Here is a 27,424-nt window from a genome sequence, read left to right as displayed (position 1 = left end):
CCACTGACCAAGGGGTGTCGTTTTTTACTAATCTGAGTTCCCAGAAGTTCTCGCCAGCTGACCTGTTGCCCTCCAACATCCAGAATTCCTCAGAAATGGCTGAGGTCACCTCTGAGCCTCTGAGCTTAGTTTGAGGGACAGCTATACTGCCCGACAAAGTGTGCAGTAACTAAACAAATAAACCAAATGATATTTGCAGTATTACTGTACATCTGTTCATGAGGTCATTGTTTATCCCCCCAGACCCCGACTATCATGAAGGTTTATGTGACCTATGAGACAAATAAATAAGTCAATGTAGTTAAAGCACGTTGGCTTTGGCTCTAGTAGAAGCTAGGAGTGACCTGGCCTGCTCATAGAGAAGCCCAGGTCCCCTGGCACTCAATCTGTGCATTGCAACGTATTGTGAGCTTGTAGATCTGGGCTATTTTCACTATTTGGAAAAAGGGCTTAAAGCTGCACGATTCTACCCCAGATCTAAACCCGCTTTTCCAGCGCAAGTGCTGACATTTTTGCCATTTGGCTAATAGAGCCTGCCTGTCTCTCTTTCTTTGTCATCGATCTGGACCCGTCCCTCCCGATGTCACCCAAATTTATGTCTGTAATTACACTTCCTTAATAACACAGCGTGCGATGAGCCCCGCGGCACATCAACCTGCTCCCCCGCCCTCCCTGCCGAGTGGGCCTGCAAGCCAAAGCCTGCCGTACGCCTTTGATGTTGTTTTTCCGTCGCGGTCGGCCAAGAAACCTTGTATGTCCAACACTGTTACTTTCAGGAAATGTATAAAACCATCCTGTGGCGTTCCAATGGATCCATTGTAGTTATTTTCTTATTATTTTAGTCACGAGCTCTTGTTAATACTTCTCAGTGGTTTTATAAAAACCCACACAACTATTTAACCACTTTCTCTTTCGCTTAATTTCTTTTTCCAAAAAATAGCTGACAGCGCATTGCATGATCGCAACGAGTACCTACAAAGTCGCCCTTTTACCAACTTGCTATGGGCGTACGGCCGGGGGGAACTGCTCAGCCTGGTATTCCTACAGTAACCTACTCTTCTTAAATGATGCTTAAACGGTATAAAAAAATAATAACGAGGACGAGATGCATTATGGGTGACGGTACCTGTTACCATCGCAACACGTTGTCAGCTTGTAGATCTGCTATTTTTGCTATTGTAGTGTGACGTAGTTTGACGAAGTAGGGCATTCATTTACGAAAACACACACAAAGTTGAAAGGTTTATGTTCCTTCATTTTGTTTGCTATATACCCATGTGTTGTCCCTGTCTCTCTCTCTGGCTGTCTCTCTCTCTGTGTGTGTGTGTGTGTGTGTGTGTGTGTGTGTGTGTGTGTGTGTGTGTGTGTGTGTGTGTGTGTGTGTGTGTGTGTCTCACTCTCTCTGTCTCTGATGTGTTAGGGGTCGTCACGGTCATTGCATGTGCGTCTCCGATCCTGACCGTGGCACAACAGTATACAGGCAGACAAACAGACGTGAACATTGTTGTTTTGTCTGCCAAAAATATTTACTGATGGGGTCCGTGGACATACCCACTGGGCTAACTAACTGCCACGAGGGGGTAACCCCCCCCCCCCCCCCCCCCCCCACGCTGCCAGTATTTCTCACTCGGCGTGAAGCGCACCCACCCCTCGCTGTGATCTCCCCAGGGGGTCGACTGGTCTGGTCTGGGCCGACTGGTACATTTAGACACCTCTCTAACCCCCCCCCCCCCCCCCTCCTCTCTTCTCTCCCCACTGGCTTGTTAAACCCCCGAATTCCACTGCTACGGCTTTGAAGTGCGTGGAGTGTGTTTGTGCGTTCCTTTTATTACACGCAAAGATATTTGCACTTGTTGCGCCTGCGAAGCAGATGTGTCAATGGAGGAACAATGCTTCGCTCAGTTTTTTTTTATTTTTTGTCTTTTCAACTGCAACTGTTTTCTTTTATTTATGAACCACTTTACTAACCACTTGAAGACTTGGACCTGAGCTGTACTTGGATTGCTTTTCGCTGTCTCCACCGAATCTCCAAAAATAGCAGATCTACAAGCCTGTAGATCGTCACAATGTGACGCGTTGTGAGCTTGTAGATCTGCTATTGTTGGCTAATGTTCCCCCCAGAATGTGGACGCTGAGGTTAAAGGAGCTCTATTTTCGTCTCAGAGGATGGCTGTGGGCACTTTAGACTTTTGTTTATTTCTTAAGAACAAAGGCTTCTATTGCAGCACTACAACTTTCCAGGAAGAGAAAGCCTCTAGTTTCTATTGGTAGTGAAATCCCCATTGATGATGTCACTGGTATTAGGCAGGTTTCTGAACTCTCCACAGCACCCCGAACGACACGCAGAGTGAGGGGACGAAAATGGCCGATAAACTTACAATGAGCATTAAGTAAGGACGAATCATACAACGAAGGGTTCCTTTTAATGCAGGCGGGGGGGGGGGGGTATCGATGAACGCCGCCTTCCTTCCGTCCGTCTCCAGTTCCATGTTGGGACCGCCGCTGTGATACGATCCGTCCACCTGCCGCCACGGTCCCGTCGCTGTACATTAGCCCCTGGGACCGAGAGGAGCACAAAGACACATAAACTGACTAGAGTCTGCAATCTTCTTGTCAAAGCCCCATGAAAGAAGAGGCCTATGCTGCACTTTAATCTGGCTGGCGGGCCCTGCAGTAGCACCCCGCCCACACACACGCACGCGCACACACACACCCACACCCAAACGCATGCACACACGCCATATTGAAGTGGTACCTGTTGTCTGCCTTGCTCAGTGGGAGGTTGCCGATTCCTCACCAGGTTTTTTATCTCTCTCCCTGGCTGCACAGCTCTCAGCTCAGGATTGGGCAATGTGACCTCAAATCAATATCACGCGCGTGCTTTAGCAGATCTACAAGCACAAGACGCTGCGATCATTGTCGGTTTGTCGATACGGCATAAGAAATTCAACATATAATATCACACAAAGAACCTAGTGGATTAACCTACATGAGCAAGGTTGAGTCAGTTATTGGTTCGATAATTATATTGTCCAGCTCTGTATTGTCTCAGCCTTAAAATATGAAACACCTATTCATTGGCCTGCATTTCCCCATAAACTGTCACATTAGCCTCTTAAACCACGGTATAATCTGGCACAAGCGGTGCTGTGCCTTCACTCTAAACGATGCACAGCGTCATATTAGTCCTCCCATCAAGCCTGGGGCTGGATGGTCCCGTAAAAAGAAAAAGAAAAAATATTTTTGGTGTGATTTATAGGTGGTGTGAGGGAGTTGGAACACGCAGTGGTGAACTTTTAGGTGATGACTCTTAGCGTCCTCATCTGTCAAGCGCTCGGCTGTTCCTCTCTCAGCGGCAAATCACCATGCCGGCCAAGAGCTCGCTGGTCACTCTGCGGTCAGGAAAACGTGGGTGAGACTTAGGGAGTGTCCCAGAATCTCTCTCTCTCTATTTCTCGCTCTCTCTTTCTTTAGCTCTGTCCTCTCCTTCACCACTTAAAACCTTACATCAGCGTTTCCCACCAGTACGCCGTGAGGAAATCGCAAGTGGGCCCCGAAATAATTGACAAAACACTACATATTTTAATATAATATAACGGTTACGGTGGTATTATTATTATTATTATTATTATTATTATTATTATTATTATTATTTTAACTTAAGACCTGAACTGAGGCTGATCCTAAAAGTGTCTTCTTAACAGTTTTTTCATTTCTCCGGACCCCCAAAATGATATATAGCCTATATATATATAATGGTCGCTGATCCCCATCTAAAAATATTTACTTCCAGGGACACCCAGAACATGAACTAATCACTAACATAAACGTGCTCTGAAAATGCACACGGTCCACCCATATGACCATAGGAAGTGGTTCAGATGGGTGGACGAGTTGCGACGTGTCTCGTAGAGCTCGTAGATCTGCCACTTTCGCAGAATGTTGAGCCTATTATGACATGCCCAGAATAGGGACGCTTAGGGTTCATGTGGTTAAGTGTTTAAACACCATCAAGAGCTTGGCCTCTCTCAGACAGAGAGCATTCCCATGGTGTTTATGTAGCAGTGCTATTGTGACTGCCGTCGGGTTTACGTTGGCAACCCCACCAGTCCCCGTGCAACTCACGAGTGTGTGGTCTTCAGAAGTGACTCATAGTCATCCTGGTTTTCAACATTCACAACAACATAGAACGAGACAAAAACGATACTGAAAAAAAAACACCTGAAGCTTTAATGTGACTCAATGGCCTTAAATCAAACTGGAAAATGTTAGCAAAAGTAGCAGATCTACAAGTTCAAAACGCGGCACGAAGCGAGGCATTTTGAGCTCGTAGGCCTGCTATTTTTTGCTATTTTTTTATTTAAATTCTGAAAAGTAAAGTAAAGTTTAGGAATCTGGACATAATGAAATAAACCATCCCACCTGACCGCTGATGCTCGCAACAATAAATTCAAACTAGCGATTGCCTATAGTGCAGACATTAGCAAAATGCAATAAAATACTGTGTCCAATACTGTGTCCGAGGAATGAGTGATACCCTCATAATGTTTCGGTCATTTGAAAATATCAGATCTACAAGCTCACACTGTGTCTCAATGCGACACCTTGTGAGCTTTCGAAAGATCTTTGATGCTTACAGTGAAACTATAGGTTACGAAGGTAACCCTGGTTAATTAAATAAACAAGCGAGGAAGCTCGCTATGAAGATTGCGTCTTCTGACGTGATCACAGAAGCATTCAATAAACTCACAGGCAATCTATTGGCTGGGTCTGAGACTAATGTGCACCTTAACCACCCCCCCAGGCGAAGGTGATAAAAGGTGTCATCCAACCAATTAGTCTTCACTTCAAATGTGGAACCTTCTCATGAGGCTTTGCCTAAAAGAAGGGCGTTTTGGCGAGCTTCCTCGCTTGTTTTATTTGAATCAGGGAGGGGGACAGGGGAGTTACAGTATGCAACGACATTTTTTCTGCAAAAATTGGTGAAACAACAACAACATCCATCTTGTCCGGTACACTCTGCGCTAGTGGCGTGCAGCCCGAGGCTGCTACGCCTACGCTGCGAGCGTAAGCTCTCCCCAGAACGTGGGGGCGGAGGGAGACGGATTTTATCAACGCCTCCCCGAGGCTCGGCACATTGTCATTTACGCTGTTGCTTACTGTTGACGTTCGGGTGGCGATGACGCCTCCGTCCCACCGCCGCGGAAGGAGGCTGACCGTGGGTCACGGTGTCCTTCTTGCGATCCTGTCGTTGGTGTTGGTACTGGCCACCCGAAGCAGAGGGGGCTCTAGCAGCCGCTGGAGCTTTGAAAGGAGGTCTGGAGCCGCGCTCCCTCTCGTTGTCCCTCCGGTTCATAGAGCGGCCGTACGAGGATCTATTTATTTTGTTCACGTGCGGAGGCTTTTTCTCTGTTGGCATGAAAGCTTGCGCTGCCTGCTTCTTCTTCTCCCTGTCTTCGTGTCTGGCCGTGAGATCATCTACTGTGCCAGAGAAAAGATTATCCTGCAGGATAGGTTGGTCTAGGAAAGTGGCTCTTTCTTTGGTTTCGGAGTGGTTTAACCACCTAGCCCGTTCTAGTACTACTAGAGTGGCCATTGCTTTCCCAGTCATCTCCGTATTGTACCTTGCCAGCGCAAGCGCCTCTTTGTGGAGCCTCCGTAGCTCGTAGATCTGCTCCAGATCCAATGCCTCTCCCGATGTTTTAAAGATGTGAGAGACAGAGCCCTGGAGTAGTGTGATGGCGTTGATGGCTTTTACGGAGCCCGCCAGCGTCGCGTATGCCTTCTTTGTCATCGTGGACATGTCGTTTTCATGTGTTAATGTAAACTTCGGCTCTTTCGGTGGGGCGACTTCGGGGACATGCAGGAGATGAGAAGCTAGGAATCTGTCCATATCAGGCAGAGATTCCAGACCCACCTTCTTCATGGCGACACAATCAAGCTCCTTCTTATGTGTGGGTTGGAAAGAGTGGGTGTAGGGGTGTACCCAGGATTCGCCGAGCGCCGCCGTGAACCCTTTAGCCAAGGGTAGGATTTGTTTTGGCCGGGGAGCGTCCGGATCGTCGCCGAAACCATCCCAGGCCGTGTCTGTCGCCGCCGCCGTTGGGGTAGCCTCAGCTGGCCATGTTAGACCGCTGCGCTCGGTGGCCCTCTTGAACACATCGATCAGCGCTGACTTGTCCATCTCGAGGACGACTTGGGACCGAGCAGGGGCTCGGTTCTGAGCATCGGCCTGGGGGCGCTGCGTCGGGCGCCGCGCTTTGTGGCTCGGTTTCATCCGCAGCTGCGGGCTCAGTCTGGGCCGCCGTCCGAGGTTGCATTCCCGCGATGAGAGTGGCTCTGAGGCGTCCCTCACAGTCCGAGTCTGATCCACTTTCAGACGAGCCAGAAGAGTAGGAGCCAGAAGAGGAGCCATCGTTGGAGCTCTGGCTCTGGTCTTCCTCCGAGGACTGTTCTTCATCATCGTCGTGTTGTTCGACGGGGGGAGGGTGATTCGCGCGCCTCGTACGTTGGCGAGGCGGGATGTGCGGTATGTCGGCAGCCGTAGCCGCAACCTCGTCAGCCGGAGCTTTCTTAGCTGCTCGTTTGGCTTTTTTAACCGCCCGCTTCGCGCGGGTAGTAGACGGTAGGTTGACATAATCACCCTCAGAGTAACGAGCGGGGTCTAGTGCGTCCCGTCTCTCTTCTGCCAATTGACCGTCCACCTCTTGTTGGTCTGCTGGCTCTGGTTGACGGATGGCCCCGTCGAAGAACTGCTTAGCACGTACTAGCCTGCGGGCTATTATGCGCGCGTCGACGCCGTTACACAGGGAGCAGGCACCCGGGTTATGAACGGCGTCGAGAGCGTGCTGCAGGCCCAAACAACGGACACAGTCCTCATGTTTGTCCTCGCCGGCCATCCAGTTGGAGCATGTCTCACAGTGCTTTTGCAGCACTGCGGGCTTGTTGTCGTTAGCCTTGCGACGTTGGTTTCTGCTCTTCCCCGACATCACTGCTTTAGCGTTCTGCAGGCCGATAGCAGGAGTGGTAGCTGGGGAGGGTAGCTTAGTGGGATGCTAACAATAGCTAACACCGGCGTCCTTTTGCAGGAACTAAGCTAAGTTGCTAGTAGCTTAGCTGTAGCAGGCTTATGGCTAGTCAGGGCCATGTGCTGGCCTACCAACTAGTAGCTGGTGTAGCTGTAGCTAAAAGCTAGCGTAACTGTAGCTAGAAATAGCTTAGTTGTCGCTAGTTATAATCAGGGCTGTTCGCTGGCCGTCCGACTAACAAGTAGAATTTTAACGAAAGGAATATTCTTGACCTCAAAGTCAGGAACTCACCAGTGGTGCAGTTTGTGGAACCAGAATTCGCTCCTGTCCTAGGAAACTCAAACACACTGAAATCGAGACTTTGTGCAATGCAGTGATCTTCATGAGAAGTTACACAAAAGTGAAGACTAATTGGTTGGATGACACCTTTTATCACCTTCGCCTGGGGGGGTGGTTAAGGTGCACATTAGTCTCAGACCCAGCCAATAGATTGCCTGTGATCACGTCAGAAGACGCAATCTTCATAGCGAGCTTCCACGTGCAGTTTAGTTTAAATTAACTGTCACTCCAGTCCCGACGCATAACGGGTAGGGACATTGCTAAAGAATCATTATTATACTACTGCATATGCTGGCCAGTGTCTCAACACTGGCAGACAGTCTCTCTCTCTCTCTCTCTCTCTCTGTCTCTCTCTCTGTCTCTCTCTCTGTCTCTCTCTCTCTCTCTCTCTCTCTCTCTCTCTCTCTCTCTCCCTCTCCTTTAATGAGTTATTTTGGTCCCTTCTGTTGGATTATACAAAATCAAATGTGGCAAACATTTTCACATTCACAGTGGGACTTAATTGGAGATGAGACATTTGCTTTTGCTCGTTGAATTCATCTCACCTGGGAAGATAGAAAGTGAAAGGGGAGTAAACGGTAAAGCCATTTTAATCTCAAATGAAGAAGCAATCTGTGCGCTTCATTTTGTCCCCTTTGCCCTCCTGAAGGATGTCTTTGACTTAGCCATGCAGTCCCAGCATCTTCTCTGATACTAACAGCTCAGTGGCCGCTGGTATCATTCCAACTAGGGCTAGGCGACATGACTTCAAATGAATGTCATGATTATTTAAAACCTTTTGATTATGATTAATGAACGGATTATACGTTTATTTATGTTGTTGTTGTTGTTGCAAAAATAGCATATCTCTATTTCTGCATGCAACAAAGTAGCCTATAGGGTTAAGTTGTTAACTTGTTAATCAGACTAATTGATTTAATTGACACAAAAGTGCTTTTCCGTTATTCATTTAACCTACAATAAATGAGCAAGATTAAGTTGGTAATTGTTTCTAAACGTCAGTTTCAATATATTTCCAGTTCATTGCCCAGCCCTATATTTTTCCGCCCTGCAGTGGTCCAGCCCCTCCTGAAATAACCTCAACGACTCAGACAACCTTTCCCTGCTATGCAGTAACTACAGAGCCATCGCTAAGCTACCATTCCTGTTGTTACAGATCCTCAGAAAGGTTATCTTCACTACTGCCTGCTTACACTACACAAACAATATCATGGAGAGATTTCAGACACAGCAAAGAATCTGCCTTGCTAATTATTATGTTTTGGTGCGTGTAACCCAGATTTTGTCCTAACACAAACGAAATGCCATCGACAATGAATGGACAATGTTGAGTGTTTGTGTATAAACACACACATTGCGTAATACAAACATTGATGGCCGTAATGTGATGATGTACGACGATAAGAGCGCCCCCCACTTCACACATGTGTGATTTTTGAATTATAATTAATATATATATATATATATATATATATATATTATTTTTTTTTACATGCTTCCCGTCGGCCAAATCATCCAACAAAAAAAAACTAGGACATCTCATTCCACTGTTATTCTGATGCCATCTTTATCTCCCCCTGAAACCAAAGCACCAGTCCAAACTAGTCTAGCCTTATATGAACTGCAGGACAAGTGTTGGATGGTACAAAACGTCTGAACAGCTGAATGAAAGCAAGTTTGAAGTTGTTCCGTTTGGCCCCCATGATTCCGTCAATCAGATAAAAAAGGTCTTGGCAACCTGTCCACCCTTGTTAAGCCCCATGTCAAAAAGGCTTGGTCTTGCTCTCTGACACTGCCTTTATAAGTTTGACAAGCAGGTAAACGCGGTAGTAAAAGCCAGTTATTTCCAGATCTGTGCCATCGCCGAAAGACACATTTCACCTACACCTGTAAACAATAAAGATGATTCTGAAGTCATCCACGCCTATTAGTCAGGACCTACCATGCCTGCAACTGATCCAAAACGCAGCAGTTGGGATCATAAAACGTGGGTCATGACCGAAAGAACAAGAAGGTGGACACAAGCGGCCGAAATGGGTTTTCTAAGGAGGGAGGCCCGCATGCATCTACAGTACCTTAAGGATCGGGTGAGCCTCAGCTCATTTTCATAGACAGGCAGTTGAGGTATAGGCATCTAGTATGGCTGAATCTTGCTTTTCCAGGCACACCCAGTTGGGTTAGTGGATGGCGATGCATGTGTGGATGGATGGACAGACAGACAGGCTCCTTGACGGTTACTCGGAAGAATGTTACCTCTATCCTGGCCTCTTCACATTTGCATGACCGTTTAGAAAGCTCTAAATTGGTTCCCCCCCCCCCCCACCCCTCCTTCATCGCTGATGTAGGAGGGGGTAGGAGGGGTTATAAGGGGTTAGCCGTTATAAGGGGTAACCCTCTGAGTGACTCAGTGGGTTTTGTATTAGATTTAGCTGCATGGTCTGTACAGCACTGGACAACAAGTGTTGTTTATAATTACAGAGGTTCGGGCTGCTGTGCGGCCCTCACACGGTTCACACCTACGTTGTACCGCCAGTATGACCGATATGCCAATTATGGAGGTCTGTTCTTGTCCCATGCCCATATATGGGCATTCCCCCTTTTGTTCCCATATATGGAGTGATGGACTGATTTGTTTGCGCCTGATGCCTTGACGACACATTAAAGGTTAGACAACACTCTCCATATTTGGGCGTAACTGCATTGGGAACTTCTTGTATGTTATGGACATGAGTCAAGGTGGCACATGTCTGGTATCTATTGAGTACAGCTGGTCCCGTGACACGAATAATGTCCCCTCATATCTTTGTATATGACTAGGCTATCTCTACTGCTGCCCCACCACCCACCCTGGGTGTTTAATGTACCTCCCCCATGAGCTCATGAATTAACCTTCTGTGTCTTACAATAACGTCAAGTGTCTCAGACTCTGTCTGCCTCAACAAATACTAATTGATACAGAATTCCACGACTCCAGACAATATACATATTCTAGATTCCATCACTCTTGTTATGACTCAAACACATGCCCTCCATTCACCCCTCCCTCCCCCCCTCCCTCTTTTCCCATCTCCTCCCTCCTCTTTCCTCTTCCGTCAGGCTCACATTTGCGTCTATGTCTAGGTCACTGACAGAGAAAAAACACCCAGAGGCCACAAAATGTTGGTTAGATACGCATTTCCTTCTTTTTCCTCTGGTCTGGTGGTGGCATCAGTCGGCCACAGTGTGTCACCGTAGACGTAGAGGTTTTGGAGGTGGGCCTGTGCTCGTCTCCACTCCACACCATGACAATCTCAAAGAGAGCAATGAGCCCCATCCAAGATTCCACAACCCGCAGAGTGTGACGTATTTTAGAAAAGCTAACTCAGGGAACCATGCAAGTTATGCTTAGGCAAAGTCTGTTGTACTCATTGTCTGTCTGTTCCTTTATTTGTCCATTATACGGAGATATATGTCTGTCCTGCTCCCTTTTATGCAACAGTGTCGCACAAAACTAGTGCACCGCATTGGATTCATGGATTAACTGTTGCACTTCTATATGTGTCCCACAGTGCCAGGGAACTTGGGCTGCTTCAAAGACAGCGGTGACCCGCCCACCCTGACGGGGACCAGCGAGACCTCCAACAAGCTCACCATCCAGAACTGCATCAGCTTCTGCAGGAAACAGCGATACAAGGTGACATGTTTTTGAACTGGGCACGTTTTTACCAATTGAACCCCAGCATCCTGTGTGTGTGTGTGTGTGTGTGTGTGTGTGTGTGTGGGGGGGGGGGGGGGGGGGGGGCTGGGGGCTTGGGGCATTAGCCAAAAATAGCAGATCTTTGACAATCATGATGACATAGACTCAGCCCCTAATGTACGATAATTGTTTTAATTGCCAGTATCGATAGTGCATGCCTTTAGGCTCTCTCCTACTCACCTGTCGCATTTTATAGGTGTGTGAAGATGAAGAACATAGTGTCTCTACATTTAATTCCCTAAAAGGAAACGTTAAGCAACCGCAGTGATCTGGCGAGCTGTAATGGGCCAGGTTGTCATTCTGTTATGAGTAGTCTCTCCGCTCTGAGCGCCACCACTGAATCTACAGCTTCTTTATGAGTAGTCTCTCCGCTCTGAGCGCCACCACTGAATCTACAGCTTCTTTATGAGTAGTCTCTCCGCTCTGAGCGCCACCACTGAATCTACAGTTTCTTTATGAGTAGTCTCTCCGCTCTGAGCGCCACCACTGAATCTCCAGGTTCTTTATGAGTAGTCTCTCCGCTCTGAGCGCCACCACTGAATCTCCAGTTTCTTTATGAGTAGTCTCTCCGCTCTGAGCGCCACCACTGAATCTCCAGTTTCTTTATGAGTAGTCTCTCCGCTCTGAGCGCCACCACTGAATCTACAGTTTCTTTATGAGTAGTCTCTCCGCTCTGAGCGCCACCACTGAATCTACAGCTTCTTTATGAGTAGTCTCTCCGCTCTGAGCGCCACCACTGAATCTACAGTTTCTTTATGAGTAGTCTCTCCGCTCTGAGCGCCACCACTGAATCTACAGTTTCTTTATGAGTAGTCTCTCCGCTCTGAGCGCCACCACTGAATCTACAGTTTCTTTATGAGTAGTCTCTCCGCTCTGAGCGCCACCACTGAATCTCCAGTTTCTTTATGAGTAGTCTCTCCGCTCTGAGCGCCACCACTGAATCTACAGTTTCTTTTACATTTTTACAGAAGAAAACATACAGTACTCACAATAACACCACAAACATACAAAAAAGAAGAAAATAAAAACAAAATGAAAATAAGACATCGACATTGCATTTCAAATTTGTTACATTACTTTTTTTTTTATTTTACTTTGTTCATATTTAGATCTTTCAGTAAACAGGTGGGTCACGTAGGGCATCACAGTACATCGTAATTGTTATAAGTCCTTTGTTACATTTCTTACATTTTCACAGTGTAACGGGTCTTACAGTTCCAGGAGAGTAAGGGAAACCTCTTTGAGTAGTTTCAGAATGTCTTAGTTTGTTCGTTTCCAAGTATAGGATTCATGATAATCACACAATCACAATCACACAATAAAACAATAAATAAAGTCTTTACAAAATAACTATTCCCATGTATAATATCCAGTATCTGTAAAACTTTTCTGTGCTTATCCTAACGGCGAAAGTAAGTTGAATCTCCAGTTTCAAGCCGGGCCGAGCGTCTGATGACAAATCATTGTCGGCAATCAAGGCTGACAGCTGGAAATGAACAATTATTGTTCCTCAACGCAACTCGCTGGGTCTGGTATCTGTTGCCACATCTGTAAACCATGCCAGGTGCTCATCCCTCTCTCTCTCTCTCTCTCTCTCTCTCTCTCTCAACACATCTGGGTTGAGCTCCCCCAGAATTAGACCCCTATCTACAGAGACAAATTTGTAACCTTTTTTTAAATGGCTGATCTACAAGCTCACAACGGGTTGCGTGTGTCGCGCTTTGAGCTCGTTATCGGCTATTGAAAGCATAAGTGTAAGATGGGGCTCAAATGCCTTAAGTATGTTTGTTATGTCAAATTATTGCGGTGGAGTGAAAAGTACAATTTACCTCTGAGACATAGTGGAGTAGATCCATAAAAGTGTGAAAAATGGGAAATACTGAAGTAAAAGTACGTATAAGTAGTAAAGTACAGCATTCGAGAAAATGTACTTTCCACCACTGCGTGGTACTCTCTGTTTAGTCATCCGCTTACTGTCACCAAGCATCACTAAATGCAGATCCGCAGCAGGAAATGCAGGTCCCATGTGGCTGCGTCACAATGAGCATGTCTGATGAGTTAGTGAGTGATTCAGAGGAACTCACCCACCCACCACCTCCATGCCCCCCAAAAGTCTCGCCCCGTGAATCGCTTGGTTCGCCCCCCCCCACTAGCCCATTTTGATCTGAGATAAGATTCTAAAAATGTCTTCTACATCCTGACAGTTTTCTGAAAAAGCTAAGTTTCTATGGCAGTCGTTCTTCGATTTTTCCAAAATAGCAGACCTATGTACAAGCTCGTAGCGCGCCACTCGGTGGCATGCTATGAGCTTGTAGATCTGCTATTTTTCAATCGTTAAAGCATGACATGATGCTAACACCAAAAGGGGTTCCCGCCAAAAATGGGCTAGACTAGAGGAATTCACGTTGGTGTTCTCAGCTATTTCTTCATCTGTAAATATGCAACGAGGAAGTCGGGCTTGACACATGTTGGCTTGGCAAGAGGCGATAGACTCAGAGTATAGAGAGCCTCCATAAATTCCTATTCCATGAGGAAAGGGGGCAGAGTGGGAAATGATGCAGTACCTTCAATTGTGTGAATTCATTTAGTGGCAGAAAATTGCACAATGGCGTCCCTTTCAACAGGAGACAATAGCGCTTTTGACTGCGACCGACCGGGGCCTGGTGGTGTTCGACCGGGGCCCGGTGGTGTTCGTGGTCAAGATATGTGACGGTTTCTGACGGTTTCGCATTCCTCGTCGCAGCGCAGTCAGTGCCAGTTTCATTGTTTTCATTTTAAATGATTGTTGCACACTTGGTGCTATTGATTTAAAGTCAACTCATAGTCATAGGAGACCGAGGTCAGTCAGAGACATTTATTAACAATGTCAACATGGGATCATGAACTACAGCATAGAAACAAATAAAGTATATTATTTTGTTATAGCAAAGAGAGCAATCTTCTTTTAGGATTTCTTCCAAACCTTATATCATAAAGTTATAATATCTAGAGAGAGCCCCTCGCTATTCATTTCAATGGAAGTTGCTCAGTGGGGTTTTGAAGGACACCGGGTAGTACCCCTCGAGTGTTGACATGATTGGTTGGCTCCTATAATGATAGTACCCATCGCGCTGTTCTTGTGGTACCTTTATGTCGCCCCACAGCTAGAATCTCTCAAACCAACAGGTTTTGGGATCGGTTTGGGCATCGGTGTGCAGACTCAATGTTTGTAAAAATCGGACTTACACATCGGCTATTTTCAAAAAAATCTTCAAATATTTTCAGATGGAATGCAGGCAAATGCATATTCATTTGAGGGGTTCTAGACATGAAAACACTTGAGAACCCCCGTGCTAAACGCCTTTCATGTTCTACAGCTGGCCGGAATGGAGTCGGGTTACGCTTGCTTCTGTGGCAACGACCAGGACCTCCGTACCCACGGCGAGGCGCCCAGCATGGAGTGCAACCACGTGTGCTTCGGTGACCACACCCAACCATGCGGCGGAGACGGATGGGTCATCATCTTTGACAGTGAGTATGGGATGAACGCTACACTGCTCCTTAGCCTCGGTACCAGCAGGCTTTTATTTTATCGTTCGCATTCGGCTCAAAAATGAAGCCTGGGGAAAGGCATTGGATATTTTAGCATAGGAACTTAAGCCCACTTCCTTGTAGTTTGCTAACCAATAATGCTCCAAATCGCTCAAAATGTAGTGACCCTTACTCAGAGTTAAATGAGCGATGATGATTTTATAAGGTAGACTGGGGTCGCACAGATGAAAGGGGCCTACAGCTTAGCCTAATGCACTAATGCTTTTCAACAACCATTTTTATGGGTCGCAAGTAAATATCCCCTTCATTTTTTTGTGTTTACTATATTACATGATTTTAGAACTATTTCAAAAGATTAAAAAAGGTCCAAACTTTTCATCAATTAAACTTATATTTTTCATAAATCTAATAATTTCCAAAAGAAAGAAAGAAAGAAGATTTTTTATTTTAAGAAATAGTGAAAATAGTAGATCTACAAGCTCACAACATGTCACTTCACGGCGGGTTGTAAGCTTGTAGATCTGCTACTTGCACTATTTCGGGTCTTTTGGGTAACCACTGGCCTAATGCATACTGTATCAAACTGGGGGTTGTTGAAATAAAAAAGGTTTATCTCCCCTATTGGCCTAAATATAATACTACGTTTTCTTTCCAATAGAAATATCCTAAAATAAATCACAAATGACTGAGTCTTGAAATATGGGGGTCATCTTATACTCGGGACAATACAGTATTATCTGTTCTGTATGTCTGACCATGATCCCCACTCTCTCTCTCTCTCTCTCTCTCTCTCTCTCTCTCTCTCTCTCTCTCTCTCATCTCTCTCTCTCTCTCTGTCCTGTCCAGCGCGAGTCGGGGCGTGCGGCGGAAACTACTCGTCTCCCTCGGGTGTCCTCTACTCGCCGGACTTTCCCGACAAGTACAACGCTGGCCGTGTCTGTTACTGGACCATCCAGGTATAGTTACTGTGTCTGTTACTGGACCATCCAGGTATAGTTACCGTGTCTGTTACTGGACCATCCAGGTATAGTTACCGTGTCTGTTACTGGACCATCCAGGTATAGTTACTGTGTCTGTTACTGGACCATCCAGGTATAGTTACCGTGTCTGTTACTGGACCATCCAGGTATAGTTACTGTGTCTGTTACTGGACCATCCAGGTATAGTTACTGTGTCTGTTACTGGACCATCCATGTATAGTTACTGTGTCTGTTACTGGACCATCCAGGTATAGTTACTGTGTCTGTTACTGGACCATCCAGGTATAGTTACTGTGTCTGTTACTGGACCATCCAGGTATAGTTACTGTGTCTGTTACTGGACCATCCAGGTATAGTTACTGTGTCTGTTACTGGACCATCCAGGTATAGTTACCGTGTCTGTTACTGGACCATCCAGGTATAGTTACTGTGTCTGTTACTGGACCATCCAGGTATAGTTACCGTGTCTGTTACTGGACCATCCAGGTATAGTTACCGTGTCTGTTACTGGACCATCCAGGTATAGTTACTGTGTCTGTTACTGGACCATCCAGGTATAGTTACTGTGTCTGTTACTGGACCATCCATGTATAGTTACTGTGTCTGTTACTGGACCATCCAGGTATAGTTACTGTGTCTGTTACTGGACCATCCAGGTATAGTTACTGTGTCTGTTACTAGACCATCCAGGTATAGTTAGTAGTTACTGTGTCTGTTACTGGACCATCCAGGTATAGTTACTGTGTCTGTTACTGGACCATCCAGGTATAGGCTGCATACAGCTGTCCAGGGGTTATTGATTGATCGAATAATCAAGGAAATTATATGATCAAAGATTTGATTAAGCACACATGTTTATTTCTTACTTCATTGAACAACAGTGTCCTGCAAAAAAACAAACGGTGAATGTGTCACGAAGCGATGCATTGTGGGCTAGTGGATCTGCTATTTTCTAAAGATTTGTATATGAAATTTGTATGAAACAGGACATTGTTGAAATTTGTATGAAACAGGACATTGTGCACAATGAGTCACTTTAACTTTTGGCACTTTAAGTGCATTTCAATGATAGCAATACTTTTGTACATTTACTGAGGTGCATTTTGAATTCCGGTACTTTTACTTGTAACAGGGTATTTCTATATTGCAGTATTGCTAAACAATTGAGCACTTTTCCACCCAAGGTGCCCGGCTCGTCCAACATCCTCTTCAACTTCACCTTCTTCGACATCTCCGACCAGACGGACATGGTGGAACTGCTGGATGGCCACACCAACCGGGTGGTGGCGCGCTTCGACGGGCGCAACCCGCCGCGCGGCCTGGTCAACGTCACAGGGGACTTTGTCATCCTCTACTTCTACTCGGACCGCACCAACCAGGCTCAGGGCTTCGCCATGCTCTACCAAGGTACAGTACGACCTTGAATGTTGTCCAACTTACAATTAACTTTTCAGGAATGGTTAAAAAAGAAAAAAAAATGAAAACTGAGTCCCTATGGCTCCAATGTAGTTATTATTTAGTTACAAGCTCTTGCTAATGGTTTTTATTATCGGGTTAAATAATTATAAAAACCTTAACCAATTTCATTTTCACTTAATTTTGTATTTTTTATGGTGAAAAAAGCAGCTTTTTTGCTACTTTTGCACGACCCTCTTGTATGACGTAGTGAATTAATTTATGGGGATGTGAAAAAACATGAAAGGCTGAAATGAATGGAGATACGGAGATAACGTTTTTCTGTCCTACATACATCTGTACACATCCACGTTGCTAAGGGGTTGGATCCATACTAAGAGTATTGCAGTCTTTTATGGACTTGTTCTCTTTCTCTGTTTTTGGAGTGACAGCGTGTCTCCTGAACCCCAGCACCACCGAAATCACCTCTCTCTCTCTCTCTCTCTCTCTCTTTCTCTCTCCGTGAGAGTTGTGTATTTGCATGCACAGGTGTGGAGCTTGACGCCCTGGCTCGTGTGACAGTTTTGCATAGCAACCTGGCTCGCTCATCGCTGTTAAATTGAGTAGACTAATGCCTCTTAGCCTCTTGGCGAGGCAGATATGGCAGCTCTCTCAGAGAGAGAGAGAGAGAGAGAGAGAGAGAGAGAGAGAGAGAGAGAGAGAGAGAGAGAGAGAGAGAGAGAGAGAGAGATTTTTTTTTAATATTGATTTGAAGTGATATTGTCCAGCCCTAGGGACATTTCAACCTGGCTGACATTCTATCTCAGTGTCACAGCAACACTAGGAGACAATCTGTCTCCCTCACTATCCTCCATTTGTAATTCTCTGTGACATTGTTGCCTGCTGGTGTTCCATTCCGAAAAACAATATCAGACGGTCAGAATTTGACCCCGAAGACACGCCGACAATTCTCCATGCGCTTGTATCTCATTTCTGGCGTGGCCATAATTTTATATAACATAATGCTTAAAACACCAAAAGGTGTTCCCGTCCTGAATGGGTTCAAACCAAAGACATCTAAAAAATGTGACTGGTGACGGTCGAGAAATGACATGAGTTACCACGTGGGGGTCCCCGGCACATTCAGACCCACGGGAATGTGCCCAGGGTGCCGGCCCGGTTCTGGCGAGCGGTCAAGAAATTACAGAGTTACCGTATGGGGGTCCCCGGAAAATGCGCGCCCAGGGAGCCAGCCCGGTTCCAGGGAGCCGCCCCGTGTCCGAAACAGTCGAGAAATGACAGTTACCGTGTGGGGGTCCTTCTACTGTACTGTACTGTCACTGTACTAGTCTGTACTGTACTGTCACACCCAAAATCACGTAATGGCTGCTAAAAACGCAGCTTCCCATCATGCACCTGTGCACAGTGTGAAGCTCAACAGCACCACTGTCACCTGTTTGTACTGTAAACAGACAGACAGACATAGGGACACTCAGTGCTGTTCCTTGGAGTGGCTGCAGTGGTTCAGCTGAGCTGGGGTTTGAAGCGTTTCATTTTGTTTGCAAATTGCCATCGAGAGGAAACCTTGTATGTCCAAAGCCGTTACTTTTCAAGGAAATGGGGAAAAGAACCTGTGGTCCAATAGATCCAATGTAGTTATCATTTGGTCATAGGCTCTCGTTCATACTTTTCATTGATTCGATATTTATAAAACATGCACGCGCGCGCACACACACACACACACACACACACACACACACACACACACACACACACACACACACACACATATGCGCGCAGCAAAACATTTAAAAAATAGCAAAAAATAGGTGATCTACAAGCTAGTAGATCGGCTGTTTTTGCTACTTTTGTAGGGCATTCAATTACAAAAAAAACAAAAAAATATGGAGATACGAGGTTTCGGGCCTGACGGCGACGAAATGGGGAACATGTGGCGTGTTCTGGGAACATCACAGGCAGGTTGAGTTATTATGTGAAAAAGAATCCCACACTGGTTTAACAAGCAGCCACCATTCATGAAGGAGATGTGCAGAGCTGGGCCAAGTAGTGCATGTCTGCATTCTGTACGAGATTCACAGGGTTTGGTTTCAGCTACATGGAACACTACAGCAGCAGGGCTTCCCAAACCCTTTTTTTTGTCTTTTATTTTTAGCTCGATACAACAAAAGACACATTTGGTGGTCTATCGCGGATAGACCACCACTTAGAATACAGCGAAATAACACTGTAAATAGACATACTGTATGGGAGAATGCATAGAAACGTCACACATTTTTTTTATATACAGTATATATGTATTTCTCTTCTTCATCGGTTTCTTTCCTGTTTTTCTCTTTGCCCCACCCCCTTCTTTTCCTGAAAATGACAATATATATTTTGTTTTATTCATATCCACCCACTTCTTTACTCCTGTGATGTGTTGTTTTATTCAGATCCACCCACTTCTTTACACCTGTGATGTGATTCTGATTCTTTACACCTGTGATGATGTGATTCTTTACACCTGTGATGTGAGAATACAAGTGATTCTGATTGGTTCTTGTGTTCTCTCCAGCGCTGAGAAGCACCAGAACGGTGCAGGACGAGGAGGAGGACGAGGAGGAGGAAGGGTTTGGGGAGGACAGACTAGAGGAGGTGTCCAGCACGGCTGGGCCGCGGGCGGGCCACGGTGGCGCTGCCGTCACGGAGCGATCCAACGGTACGGCCAATGGCCGCTCCTCCCAGATCCTCTACGTCATCACGTCCAGTCCCAGTAAACCGCAGCACAACATGCCAGGTCAGTGGGCTGGACGCGGCGAGACCACCGGCCACAGCGCTAGTATGTTCCCACCCACCATATATATTGTATACCTAAACCTCTCTCACCTTCTGCTGGGCCTTTCTGGGACTCTTTGTTTTTTTTCTGCTATCATGTCAATTTAATTGTACTTGACGATTAATGAGACAAATAATTGCGATTTATGATTTCATTGTGTTTTGGGCATTGAACAGTGGAACATAAAAGTTACATTTCTGTTTGTACGTAGGCTTTTTACCTCATTTAGACCTGAGGCTGATTCTACAAATGTCTTGACAGTTTTCTGAAAAACCTATGTTTAATGTCAGTGGTTCTCAAACTATTTAAGGTCAAGGAGCCCCAGAATTATAATGTAATTGGCCCAATCTGACAATATGTTGTTCCAGGGACTTCCCAGAAACAAAGATTTGAGTTAAAACGTTCGCTCTGAAATAATATATATTCAAAGATTTCCGCCACATTTCATTATTTTTCAAAAATAGCAGACCTACAAGCTCGTAGTGCGGCACTCTGTGCCACGCTATGAGCTTGTAGATCTGCTATTTGTCAATCTCTAAAGCACAACATAATGCCCAAAATGGGTTAAACAGGCATTGCACAGAGCATAGCATGAATATATTAATTAATGATAATCACTGGTACCAATAATCAAAATAAATAATGTACTATGGTCAAAATAGGTTTAATGATGTTATACTTTCCAAACAAAAACAAGGTCATTTCCGTTATGTTTATTAAATGTATCAACATTTTTCAATTGACGAAATTAACGCGTAATATTTGCGATTATCTCAAACATGATGGTCTTCCACCACTGATGTTTACAGGCTTGAACACAATTGGACAGATGGACAGATCAGCTCCATGTAACTCTACTCATAAACATGATTCTTTTCTCACTCCGAGGAGTCTTGCCCTCAGACGGCAGTCCTCTTGTGTTCCTGACATCAGACAATAACAGATGTGCACTGGCTATGTATCATCCAGCCCAGACAACTATCTGGCTGAACATTGCTAACAGGTGTGGCTGCCAAGCAGGGCGCTTTTCCTCACAGTTCCTCTCCGAGTCTTGTTCGATTTGTTCGCGCCACTGCGTTGTGTAAAAGACCTGCTCGCAGTTATTACATAATCGCCCTGGTCGCAGTTATTTGAGATAATAATCGCAATCATTTTCGCATATTCGCCACAATCGTTTCCATTCGTCTTGTATGAATTAATCTGTTGAAATAGCATCTCACTGCGTTATAAGCTTATCTGCTCTTTCCGCATTTTAGTTTTTACATTTTCTTAAAGTATTAAATAATTATATGTGTGGCCTGTTTTGTCCACAGGCATTACAGATCATTGTCAGTTATTTCTGTGTATATTTAATTAATTGTGTTATTTCTGCCATGTGCAGTATTTGTTTAAAATCATAAAAGAAAAGTAATTTTCATGTATTTAATATATCACACAACAATTAATAACCAACTAAAATGTGGTAATTGTGACAGCACATCATAGCGCTGGCTAGGTATCATTGCTAACATGTGTGGCTTTTCCTCCTGGTTCCTCTCCAAGTCTATCATGTGACGCCCCCTGCTGTTTGACCGCTAACATCTCTCTCTCTCTCTCTCTCTCTCTCTCTCTCTCTCTCTCTCTCTCTCTCTCTCTCTCTCTCTCTCTAACAGTGTGGAGTATCTACGCTCTAGCCGCCCTGCTCACTTTGACGGTCATCGCCATGGTGGCCAAGTTACTTCTGCATATGACAGTCAAGTAAGTATGAGGTGCAAGGAGACGTCCATGACCGCCGTCACAATAGAGCCTAATTGTCTCCACAAGGCCGAAGGCATGGGGAGAGAGTATGTTTTGCACTCCGTCCGTGTGTGTTTGTGAGTCCGTCTGTGTGTGTGTCCGTCTGTCTACAGCTAATCTCCGGCACTGTTAACCCGGTCGATGCCAAATTTTGCACACACACTCCCTGGATGCCAACGATGAACCTCTGCCCCAAATTTTCCAGAACGGCCTGTTATAGCACCACCAGGAGGCCGACTTTTGAAAAACAAATTTTTTGATATTACTCCTCCAGATTTTGTCCAAAAATCCCGCAAATCGTTTCACACTATCTCTATAGTCATGTGTTCAAGACGGATCTGTCCGATATTTCATATTCCATCCTAATTGGCTAACATTGGCTTTTAAAGTTTGCAAAAAGCCTCAAATCATGAACACAGTGTGCAATTTACGTGAAATCTTTCGCGTACTTGCCTACTAGGCTGAGTAATATATCCCACCCTTTTTACATTGGCCTGTTATAGCGCCACCAACAGGTGGATTTTTGCAAAACACATTTTTGGAACAAAATGCCTCAAATCATCCAATTGCCACCAAAGGCATAAGAACAAATGGCACCTTTTTCACATTGGAATAGCCAATCCACAAGCTCACAATGTGTCGCAATGTGAGCCTGTAGATCGGCTATTTACTAATAGCATAATATTAAGCATAAGAAGATGATGTTCCATCCGTGGTGGGTTCCGAGTTCCCCACCGCAGATTTACAATGGAATTATTGCGTTGGATATTGGACAAATTAAGAAAATAAGCTATTGTAGCAAACAAAGCCATTTTACCATAATAAGACACATTTTGCTCAACAAGATAATCTCCACAAAGGAACACACTTGTTGTGATTTTTTGAACAACATACGCAATTGATAAAAGTTTGAAAAAGCATGTTAACTTCAAAGTCCACGGCTGACATATTAACGGGCATGATTTATGTCCAAACAAAGCATGAAACTCTTATGTTCACCACGTACAGACCTTGTTTTCTGCATACATTCCATTAGAAACACCATGTTGCTAAGAAGCATTGGAAACTTAGCAAACCCATTGTGAACTAATTTACTGTACTTAGCACTAGTAGTACTGTCCATTGTTAACATCAGACATTTGCAGAATAAGACAAATTCTTAGCTAATCATTGGTGAGTTTCAGAATCAGCAAGGTCGGAAAAATAGAACAAATAGCATCTGCAAGCTGAAGCTCACAAGGCACTATAGTTTTGCTATTTAAAAAAGATATGTTTGACCATTTTGCACATCTAAAATATTGTAGACATTTTCTCTATGATTTTAGTTAGTTTAGTTAGTTTCATAAGCACATACAATACAATGTGTTAGTTGTCGTTTGATTTCAGTAAACCAAGATATCTTTTAGAATTTGGTTATTTGGCTTTTAGTCAACTGTAATAATCTGTCTCTTCTCCACCTCACAGGTCTCCCAGCATCCCAACGGTCAGCGGCTCGGACAGCTGCAGCCAGAGCACGGCCTCCTCCGAACCCTGGATCATCCTGTACCGGCCGTCCACCATCTCCCTGTTCAAGAAGAAGCTAAAGAACCACCACGGAGACCTCAGCCCCCTGGTGGGAAACTAGGGCTTACCAACCATCAACTAACCAACAACCACCACCACCACCACTACTACCACCACCACCACTACTACTACCGCCAGTACTACCACTACTCTGTGCCAGGCCTGTCAGATGCAAGGCCCCACAGACAATTAAACTCTATGGGAAGGGGTGGGTGCGATAAGCTAACGAGCTAATGACTTAAGTGGCTAATGGCGACTGACTGCTACTACACGGCCCATTAGCCAAGCCCTCCCCTAGCTCAGCACCAAAGGAGAGGACGGAGGGTGTTGGTGTCTGCTGCCTGCGACAGGAGCGCTCCGAGACAAGGACGAGTGGGGTTCTCATGCACTCTTAGTAAATGGTAAATGATGCATTCATATAGAGCCTTTATTCAAAGTGCTTTACAATGTGCATTACATTCACCCATTCGCACACACATTCACACACTGATGGCAGAGGAAACCAATGCAAGGCATTAACCTGCTCATCGGGAGCAGTTTGGGGTTCAGTGTCTTGCTCAAGGACACTAAACCCAGACAATAACCCAGGGGGGGCCAGGGATCAAACCGGGAACCTTCCAAACCCCAAGCGGCCGCTCTACCTCTTGAGGCCCTTGAGGTTCCATCTGCAATGTCGGTAGACGTCCCTAGTCACTGGAGTTCCCTGTCCCAAGACAGGCTGAGGGCCAGAGCATGTTGCCCTCCAAAAAACTTCCGGGAGGTCCGGCCCGCCCCTGACGGTACTCCACAGCCAGCTACAAAATGGCAGACTGTCCCTAAGTGCAATAGTCAAAACGGGGACGTGTGACTCTTCCAGGTGCTTCATCTCTAGCAAGGGAATGTTGGGGGAGGACTAGACACATGTATGCAACATGGACGCACAAAGTGGAATAGTTATCCGTTTTTACTCAACTCTTCTGACTGCCTCATGTAGGGAAATGACCACCATCCAGAGTTGTTGTGGGAAACTGAACTCTTATGTGTCTTTTCGACTACAAAGGGTAAACCAGAACCTTCCATAGCCAGAAACTTTCCAGAACCTTTGAAGTTCTGCGATGTGTTTTTAGTTTACTACTCCATTTTAGTTAGAAACACCCGTGTTGTGGAAGCTACGCTATTTTTGGGAGGGGGGGAATCAATAAAAATTAAATAATAATAATAATATTGTCTCTGTCTGGCGGAAACCTCATATGTATAAAACTGTTATCTGCAAGCTTGAACAAAAGATGAGAGATGAGAGGTTTCTGAGCGACAGCGATATGTTGGTGGTTAGTAGGACCACCACCTGAGCAGGGCACAGTTCTGAGAACCTTCTCTGAAACCAAGCTGTAGCGTATGGAAACAAACCCAGAACCTTATCTGAAAACAAGCTGTAGTGTATGGAAACAAACCCAGAACCTTATCTGAAAACAAGCTGCAGCGTATGGAAACAAACCCAGAACCTTATCTGAAAACAAGCTGCAGCGTATGGAAACAAACCCAGAACCTTATCTGAAAAGAAGCTGTAGCGTATGGAAACAAACCCAGAAGCTGTGAAATACATATCACGGCACGGTTCACTTAGTTCTTCTAGTCGAAAAGAGCCATATTAGTTCAGTATTCAATGTTTCGGTCTCCTTTGAATAAAACTATCAGAGGGTGGAATGGGGGAAGAATAAACCATAAAGATGGGAGTGAATCACCACTCCAAAATAAAGAAATAAAAAAAGAGAGTGAGAATAACTAGTAGCACCACTGAACCCGTGTGCGGAGTTGGGCAGAGAGAAGAAAATAGCATCACGAGGCAAAAGGCGTTGGGTGATTTAAGGTTGTAGACAACTGCCATTTAGAGAGCCCGGGGAAGATGTGAGGTTCTCTGCATGGCTGTGGGCAGCAGCCTCTTCTGGTTTGATGGCATTCGAGTGCCTTAAAGATCTCCTCTCCGCTCCTCTCCAAAATCCAAGATCCATTCCTTTGAATCCTTTCACAAAGCCCACTTGCTTCCCGCAGGGAGCTGTGCACTTCTTAAAAATAGCAATGGTGCCCAAAGGAACGAGAGGGTTTTCACTCCAGAAACGGATATTCCACCATAGAAATGGATGCATACTTTTTTGCAAAATTAGCGATTGTCATAAATCAAGTTATAGTCATTTTTATATAATAGTAAGTAACTTAAGTTCATTGTTGACAGCTTTTACAGGAACCTTTATTATTTAAGTGATGTTAAATGGTAAGATTCAGGCGATGATTTTTTTTTGCTTTTCTGAACAGATATATTGTTTTTGTTTTTTTGGAATAGAGTAGAAACAGACAAAGCTTTACAAGAACATTTTGTTTATGTTTCTCATCTCTTGTGTGCTCTTATGTGTAGTCTCGGACATTTACTGAACATATTGTTCGCGTTAAGTTGTCTTTTGATTACGGGAGGGGGGTGGGGTGAATGTTGTTGTATATATTGTGTAATTCAATGTGGGAATAATGACATTTTTTGTTTGCTCTTTCATTTTGTATCTCGGCGAGGCAGCTGAGAGATGCATCAAAGTGCTTTTTGTTCTTGTTCATCAATCAACACTTAGCTTGGAGGTGGAGCACTGTTTTGTTGTTTTTCTTCGACAGCTGTAAATTATTTCTGTTTTCAGGATGCAGCAGTTTGATTTTGTAAAAATGAAAAAAGCAGAGGGAGGACATACTTAGTTGTGTGACAATAGTGAAAATAGCTGATCTATAAGTTCTGAAACGTGTCAGGTCATGACACTGTGAGCTTGTATTTAAATGTAAAGGGGGAAAAAAAACATTTTGATTTTTGACAGATTTTGAAATGATTTTACCTACACAAAAGAGGGACACCAGGGTTAAAGTTGTTAACATACATTTTGTATTAAATTGTGACATTTGGACATCAGACCGTCTACATTTCCCAAAAGGAAGTGCATGATCCCGCCCCCCAACAAACCCAATCCTGACAGAATGGACCTTCTACTAACCACTTTGTTTCCAATACAAACGGCATACCCAAAAACAAACAGAACCCAAACCAATCTTTGGCACTCTGCAGGTTTCGTTCCGACAGTTCTGTGCGTTGCTGTGACATTTCAACTGCTTGTTAAAGGTCACACATTCTGCCATCACTGGCATAGCAAGTGCCGTTGTTTCACAAATTACTTACGATTGTTCTGCACAACAAATGTCAACGCGCTTACAGGACATTTGGCCCCCTCTTGCATGGCATACTCTTATTCAGCTTCATTCCAGGAAACAAACTAAGAAAGGTTCATCAAACCATGGGCACGCCTAACCCCTAATTTATGCTCCGTTGTATGACATTTAAACTCTTTTGGTGAAAATAGTCAATCTACAAACTCACAATTTTGGACAACGGTACACATTGGTGAGCTGCTATTTTTCGGCAAACGTTCAGCCCCAGTATAGGGTCTGCTAGGGTTCAAGTGGTTAAAATAACAGATTTTCATCTAAAGCACGGGACCATATTACGATGCAGTGAGCTATAAATTAGGCTTATGGTGGGGTCACAGTGTCTTAGAGTAGGATTTACAGCAGCTATGATTATACTATGATGGGACTAGAGCGACCTGATGCTGGCCATGTTCATTCCAATGTTCTCCACTTTGTCTAATAGTGACCTCATTCTATATCGTCGCTGTCTGGCAGAAACCTCTTATCTCCATAATTGTAACTTCTTGTGTTTTTGCTTTTGTCCCCGCAAATTAACGCCCTACAATATCACACAAAACCATCAAAAGTAGCAGATCCACAAGCTTTTGAGCTTGTAGATCTTCTACTTTTAATGCTTTTGAATTTGTATCCTGAAAAGTCACAGTTTTCGACATATGAGGTTTCCACCCGACAGAGACAATATGTATCCTGTCTGCTGAGCTGTAACTCATGTTAAAGGTAGTGTACTATGTAAGTGATACTTTTTTGAAAACATTTTTCTTTTCTTCTTTTGGGGTTAAAAGGTTAAAGCTCTACATTCTGATAGTAATCACTGCTTGAGCGCTTGTCCATTTACAGGGGTCTCCCCATCTCTCTAAGTAAACAAAGTTCTCAGGTGGGTTGCCAGTTTCAACCAATCACAGAGAGGACCCATTTATCAGCTTAAAATGTATAGTGTTCCACTTCCTGTTCCTAATTTGTCTTTTAATTTCTTTGTGTCTCACTTGTTCCACTTGTTTATCCTGTACCCTGTATGTGTTCTTTCTCC

At 44.8% G+C, this 27,424-nt stretch overlaps 1 protein-coding gene across 2 annotated transcripts in view; it reads left to right on the top strand.

Moving 5' to 3' along the window:
• The window catches only part of kremen1 (kringle containing transmembrane protein 1), an 86,919-nt gene extending 61,039 nt beyond the window's left edge, over positions 1 to 25,880 (top strand). Inside the window, exons 4-10 of one of the 2 annotated variants that reach the window (XM_083784116.1) lie at positions 10,916 to 11,040; positions 14,460 to 14,613; positions 15,481 to 15,590; positions 16,799 to 17,021; positions 19,585 to 19,806; positions 21,498 to 21,582; positions 23,086 to 25,880. In XM_083784116.1, the coding sequence (XP_083640242.1) occupies positions 10,916 to 11,040; positions 14,460 to 14,613; positions 15,481 to 15,590; positions 16,799 to 17,021; positions 19,585 to 19,806; positions 21,498 to 21,582; positions 23,086 to 23,245 (1,079 nt within the window). In that variant the 3' untranslated portion in view covers positions 23,246 to 25,880. Of the gene's footprint in view, positions 1 to 10,915; positions 11,041 to 14,459; positions 14,614 to 15,480; positions 15,591 to 16,798; positions 17,022 to 19,584; positions 19,849 to 21,497; positions 21,583 to 23,085 lie in introns of both variants that reach the window. The other variant, XM_083784115.1, reaches the window with a different exon arrangement.
• The last annotated feature ends 1,544 nt before the right edge of the window (positions 25,881 to 27,424 follow it).

The sequence above is a fragment of the Protomyctophum parallelum genome, assembly GCF_964188405.1.
Source record: "Protomyctophum parallelum genome assembly, chromosome: 15".
Classification (NCBI taxonomy): domain Eukaryota; kingdom Metazoa; phylum Chordata; class Actinopteri; order Myctophiformes; family Myctophidae; genus Protomyctophum; species Protomyctophum parallelum.
The sequence above is the reverse complement of the archived record's forward strand: the minus strand, read 5'-3'. Positions and strand labels throughout refer to the sequence as shown.